The sequence below is a fragment of the Pongo pygmaeus genome, chromosome 11 (genome assembly GCF_028885625.2).
Source record: "Pongo pygmaeus isolate AG05252 chromosome 11, NHGRI_mPonPyg2-v2.0_pri, whole genome shotgun sequence".
In the NCBI taxonomy this organism is placed as follows: Eukaryota; Metazoa; Chordata; class Mammalia; order Primates; family Hominidae; genus Pongo; species Pongo pygmaeus.
In genome coordinates, this window is record NC_072384.2 from 141,924,071 (window position 1) to 141,930,070 (window position 6,000).

General features: G+C 56.0%; 1 protein-coding gene across 1 annotated transcript in view; it reads left to right on the forward strand.

Annotated features, from left to right (window-relative positions):
• ANO7 (anoctamin 7) overlaps positions 1-4,507 on the forward strand; it is a 38,722-nt gene extending 34,215 nt beyond the window's left edge. Inside the window, exons 21-24 of the mRNA XM_054477256.2 lie at positions 414-504; positions 886-1,005; positions 1,128-1,178; positions 1,320-4,507. Of these exons, the coding sequence (XP_054333231.2) occupies positions 414-504; positions 886-1,005; positions 1,128-1,178; positions 1,320-1,376 (319 nt within the window). The 3' untranslated portion in view covers positions 1,377-4,507. The remainder of the gene's footprint in view (positions 1-413; positions 505-885; positions 1,006-1,127; positions 1,179-1,319) is intronic.
• The last annotated feature ends 1,493 nt before the right edge of the window (positions 4,508-6,000 follow it).

Below are 6,000 nucleotides of genomic sequence, written 5' to 3' on the forward strand. Positions count from 1 at the left end.
TGGGCAGGGACAGTCTCTGAGCAGGTGAACTGCTGATCTCACAGAGGTCAGCAATCGGCGTATTTTCACCGTGTAAGTAGACTGATGTCATCTGTAGAAGCACAGACGTACTTGACTGTCACATCCACTAGAAAATAAAGCATTTGCCACCTATGGGGTGGGGAGGGTCCAGTTTAGCCCAATGGGGGACAACCCAGCACATCCACCTTTGGAACCCACCAGTTAAAGGTATTGTCAGAGTATCCTGTTTGGAAAGAATTCCCATTTCAGGCACCCTCGATGAAGAGCCAGGCCAGGAACATGGGATCAGAGAGCGAAACTGTGGAAAAAGGGGAGATAGGCTAATTCCAGAGGCACCTGCCCAGCCAACACTCAGCCCTGGCTCCACGCTCTGAGTCCTGTGTCTGCCGCAGGTATCGGGCTTTCCGGGATGATGATGGACATTATTCCCAGACCTACTGGAATCTTCTTGCCATCCGCCTGGCCTTCGTCATTGTGTTTGAGGTAGCTGAGGCACCTGCTGCTTCTCCCATCCATGGCATGATGCCCCGACCCTGTGCTTTGCCTAATTCGAGCACGTGGTGAGGGATTGGTGCCGTCACTTCCTGCTGTGTCATCTTGGTCAAATCAGAGCTCTTCTCTGCACCTGCGTTTTCCCTGGCCTCATCCTTGGGTTGTGGTGTGGACACTGTGGGTGTCTCCACAGGAGCCCCAGGGCCACGAAAGCTGGGGTGGCCTCTGCCCCTTCTGGGGTTCCTTTTCCTGCACAGCTGCTTTCTGGCTCCACCCACAGCTGGGAGCAGGTGCCGGAGCCCTGGCCTGCCTGGCCCTGTGAAGGCCACTCTGGGCATTTGGGTGGGGGTGAGTGCCTTCCTCTGCTCCCAGCATGTGGTTTTCTCCGTCGGCCGCCTCCTGGACCTCCTGGTACCTGACATCCCAGAGTCTGTGGAGATCAAAGTGAAGCGGGAGTACTACCTGGCTAAGCAGGCGCTGGCCGAGAATGAGGTGAACTGCACAGCCCAGTCTTGGCCCTCCCCCCAGCCTTCTCCCTATCCTTGTCAGTGGCTGCTGTATCTCCGGACACCGAGTCACATCCTCTTCCTCTTGCTGCCCTTTTTTGGGGACAGGCTCTTTTTGGAACGAACGGAGCAAAGGATGAGCAGCCCCAGGGCTCAGAGGCAAGTCTGGGAGCAGCCAGGCCCCTGCCCCGTGCACTCCCTGAGGTCACAGGGCCCTGCCCAGCCGCCCACTCTGCCTCGTGGCCATGGCCTGCTCCTGGCCCTAGTCTGACTTGTCCCTGCCTCCAACCCTCTCTCCAGCTCAGCTCCCACTGGACACCCTTCACGGTTCCCAAGGCCAGCCAGCTGCAGCAGTGACGCCTGGAAGGACATCTGGTGGTCCTTAGGGGAGTGGCCCCTGCTGAGCCCTTCGAGCAGCATCCTTTTCGTCTTCCCTCAGGCAGTGGCTGTGTGAACCGCTGGCTGCTGTTGTACCTCATCTCTGGGCACATTGCCTGCTTCCCTCCAGCGCTGGCTTCTCTCCTCAGAGCGCCTGTCACTCCATCCCCGGCAGGGAGGGACCGTCAGCTCACAAGGCCCTCTTTGTTTCCTGCTCCCAGACATAAGCCCAAGGGGCCCCTGCACCCAAGGGACCCTGTCCCTCGGTGGCCTCCCCAGGCCCCTGGATGCGACAGTTCTGATCAGACAGGTGGGCTTTGTGGTCCTTGCCACCCCGGCCACATCACCCTCTCCTCTTATACCTGGTGACCTTAGAATGTTGCAGAGCGCAGGGCTGTTCTCCCTCGTGTCCTCTGGACCCACCCGCCTCTTCCTGCCCTGTCCGCGCAGGGACATCACCCATATGCCCCAGCTCTCGGACCCTGCAGCTCTGTGTCCCAGGCCACAGCAAAAGTCTGTTCAACCCCTCCCTCCATTCCCAGTTATCTGGGTCCTCTGGATTCTTCTGTTTCTTGAATCAGGCTCTGCTTTCCCCCTAGCCACTACAGGCAGCCTCTGACAGTGTCGCTTTAATTGCATTCTGCAGCAATTACATGTGTCCTTTTGATCCTTGCTCAACTTCCCTCCCTCTCCCAGCTCCTGGCCCCTGGCCCAGGGCCCCTCTTGCTGTTTTTACCTCTGTTCCTTGGGGCCTAGTACACAGCAAGCACCCAAATGGGGGAGATTTTGGGATGAGGAGGAAACGTGTATACCTGTAACATCTGGTGGCTCTTCCCCCAGAAGTTTGTGTTTACACATAATTGTTTTCCACGCTGGATCATAATGTGACGTGCAGTTTCGCCCTGTGCTGAGGAGCCACGTGAACCTTCCCCTGGCTAACTGTTGCTACCCCGCAACATTCCCAGTGTAGCCGTCCACTTGCTAAAAAATGGATCTGTGCTCATCTGTATTGATTTCCTTGGAGTTCTACAAGTGGAACTTGAGTGTCAAAAAGAATACGTGGTTTTTGGCTGAGCGTGGTGGCTCACACCTGTAATCCCAGCACTTTGGAGGCTGAGGCGGGAGGATTACAAGATCAGGAGTTCAGGACTACCCTGTCCACCATGGTGAAACCCCATCTTTACTAAAAATACAAAAATTATTCTGGGTGTGGTGGCAGGCATCTGCAATGCTACTTGGGAGGCTGAGGCAAGAGAATCGTTTGAACCCGGGAGGCGGAGGTTGTAGTGAGCTGAGATCACGCCACTGCACTACAGCCTGGGCAACAGAGCGAGACTCCGTCTTGGGAACACATACACACAAAAAGAATATGTGGTTTTAATGTGCTTTGATGAGTACTGCCAAACTTACTCCACATAAAAGGCCTCTTTCTCAACATCCTCACCTGCGTTCTATTTAACCCACCGTGATGCCTGGCCTGAGGGCAGCGTGCTTGCTTGTAGCATTTCTTTAGGATTTGCCACTTGTTCACCTGCCTCTTAGGAGCACTGTGCTCTGCCTCCATGGAAGGCCTCTTCCGGCAGGGACGAGGGCTCACAGGGTCCCGGGGCTGGACACTACCGGCCAGAGCATGGCGGACGGCACACACAGCCCGGGGCGGGAACCTTGGAAACTTTACACAGACGGGGAGCTCAGCCATTCCACGTGTGCTTTCGCTCAGCAGTGCTTATTACAAACCCACGTGTACTTCCTTCCAGCTGGTTGCTTTTTATTGTTGCTGTCTTAAACTCCAAAGTTTTAAGGTGAATTTATTGAAACGTAAGAAAATGCTCAGGTCATACAGGCTTCCAGGTGAACAAACTGTTGTAACCAGCACGTGGGTAAAAGGCAAGTTCCACATCACCCGATGTGGAAGCTCCCTGATGCCCACGTGCACCCTACCCTGTGACCCTCTCCCATCCAGAGTAGCCGCCACCTCGGCCACCAAGCAGGGATGGAACTGGGGACTTTGTGTTTGGCGTCTGCTGTGGGACACCGCGCGAGCTCCATCTGTGCCAAGCATCCATCTCAGCCCCTCCTGGCTGCTGGGCTGCTTCATGTTTGGCTTGGGGTCATTTTGCAGTTGTGTGCTTTGCTGTGGGTTGCATATTTAGGGCCCAACAGAACTGTTGGGTCGGGGTAAACATGTTCGGCTTTTTTCTTTTTGAGATGGAGTCTCACTCTGTCGCCCAGGCTGGAGTGCCGTGGTGCGATCTCAGCTCATTGCAAGCTCCGCCTCCCAGGTTCACGCCATTCTCCTGCTTCAGTCTCCCGAGTAGTTGGGACTACAGGCGCCCGCCACCACGCCCGGCTAATTTTTTGCATTTTTAGTAGAGACGGGGGTTTCACCGTGTTAGCCAGGATAGTCTCAATCTCCTGACCTCGTGATCCGCCCGCCTCAGCCTCCCAAAGTGCTGGGATTACAGGCGTGAGCCACCGCACCCGGCCAACATGTTTGGCTTTAAGAGGAACTGTCACACCCATCTTCCCAGGTGGGAACCAGCCCAGTCAGCAGCAGGGACACCAATTCCCTCTTGACTCTTCCCGGTATCTCCTGCCACTCAGGTGACTGGGGTGGCTCCTCCCACTCAACGTCCCCTCCCTCCTCCTCCTCCAGCCGAGGCCTCCGCCTGCACCCCCCGCCCCCCAACTCAGTTCGTCATAACTGACGAGCTGGGTCCAGGGTGCCAGGAATGCCACTGAGGCTGGGAGTGAGTCCTAAAAGGGAGTGGCAGGTGCTGCTCCACAAGGACAGTTGTCCACCCTCAACGAGGAGGGCTGCAGGGCAGCTGCTGACTGGCTGGCGGCCAGAGGACAGGGACAGGCAGCCACCCTCTTGCCATGTCCACACCTGGGGTCTCCCTCAATGTGGCTGTCAAGGGGCCGTTGAACAGTGTCGAGAACTGCTGAGAAAATCCCACCAAAGACGAACTACCCACGGATGCCAGTCACCACTCCAGGGTGACGAGAAAGAGAACACACAGGCGGCAGTGTGACAAAATGAGTCCCAGCATGCTACATCTGGTTTCGGGTTTTATTTTAGAATTTATAAAATTCCAGTGTCATCCATATTCATGAGCCTTTACACATGTTTGCATATAATCTCCAAATTCCAAAGTTAAGGCCAAGGGATGGATTGTAGCTATGGAAACATGATATGGAAGACATCCAACAAGGAGGAAAAGCACACACACGCCTCACCCCTGCCTCATCTCTGCCCAGGGCTCTCCTGACAGCACAGAGGCTTCAGGGAGACAGGCCTGGGGACAGTCATTTCATCACCCTTACAACAACCACCCGAAGGAAAACAGAGCGCGCGCTGAAACAGTTTAGGAAAGGGCTTGCATCTAAGACATCAGGCGACATACAGAGATGTGCAAAATTCGGTGAGAATTAAAATTTACTTTTGGGAGAGGGTAGGGGCAGGATGTTTTAGGACATTGTACAAAAGACAGGAGGAACCCCGCTGGGATGGAGACTGGGGGGAGCTGGAAGCAAGCAGCCAACAGGACAGAGTTCCGGAACTCATGCAGATGGGGAAGAGGTAACAGCCCTTCCCCACTGGCCTCCCCCGTGGAGGTGGAGGAGGCAGATCCCGGGAAAGGCAGGAAAAGGGCCTTGCTTTCTTTCCCTGTTTCCTAAGCCGTGGTCACCCTAGCCTGTGAAGCTGGAGGATATATTCCTTCCCATCCCAATTTACCATTCCTGTCAACAGGCCCATTCAGGGCTGCCTGAGCAAATGGGGACTTGCCAAGGCAGCTGCAACTAGACTTGGGCTAAGCCATTCTGGCTCTACTCTTGAATTCCAGAGTCTGAAGATGACCAAGCTTGAGTTATTCAACTGAAGAGTGAGGTGTCAAGGCGGAAGCGACCGTCCCCAGGGAAGGGCTGTGAGATGGATGGGCGTGAGTCAGCTTTTCCGTAAGTCCCAAGTACCTGGGACAGGACAACTCGCTAGCAGCTCAGTCACCTCCGTGGGGGACAGAGATAAGGATGGGAAGACCAGAGAACCAGAGCCTAGGGCCCCGTCCTCAGCCCTCGGAGAGCAGGGGCTCTCGGCATCCGGTGGTGTGGTCTGCGTTCTGCTCTACCTCGTGCTGTAGGCCCCATGCCATCATCTCTCAGCCCTGGACCGTGAAAACTGTCAATCACCCAGGACCTGCTCCTAGGGGCTGGCCTGCACATCTGGATGGCCTGGGGGCGGGGTGGGAGTGCCCACTCCCACTCCAGATGGGCCTGCTGGCCACTGACCCACCTGTGCTGAGGGAGAGCGCCAGCCTCCAGCTTTGGTACACGGCGCCCACCCCCAGCTCCACGGGAAACCCATAACCACCAGAAACGTCTCAATCAAGAGATGAGTGTGTGGGGTGGCAGTAACTGCAGAGACCACTCCACGCCGGCTGAGGTAGAAAGAAGGCAACTGAACACACGGCATCTAGGGCAGGGGCAGGAGGGGCTGCAGGTGGTGTGAAGAAGAGCCCAACTGTCATCTAAGGCAAACTGCCCCCACTGAGGACAAGCGTAAGGCCCTCCCCCATCCTGTGCGCATCTCAATCACAGCAGA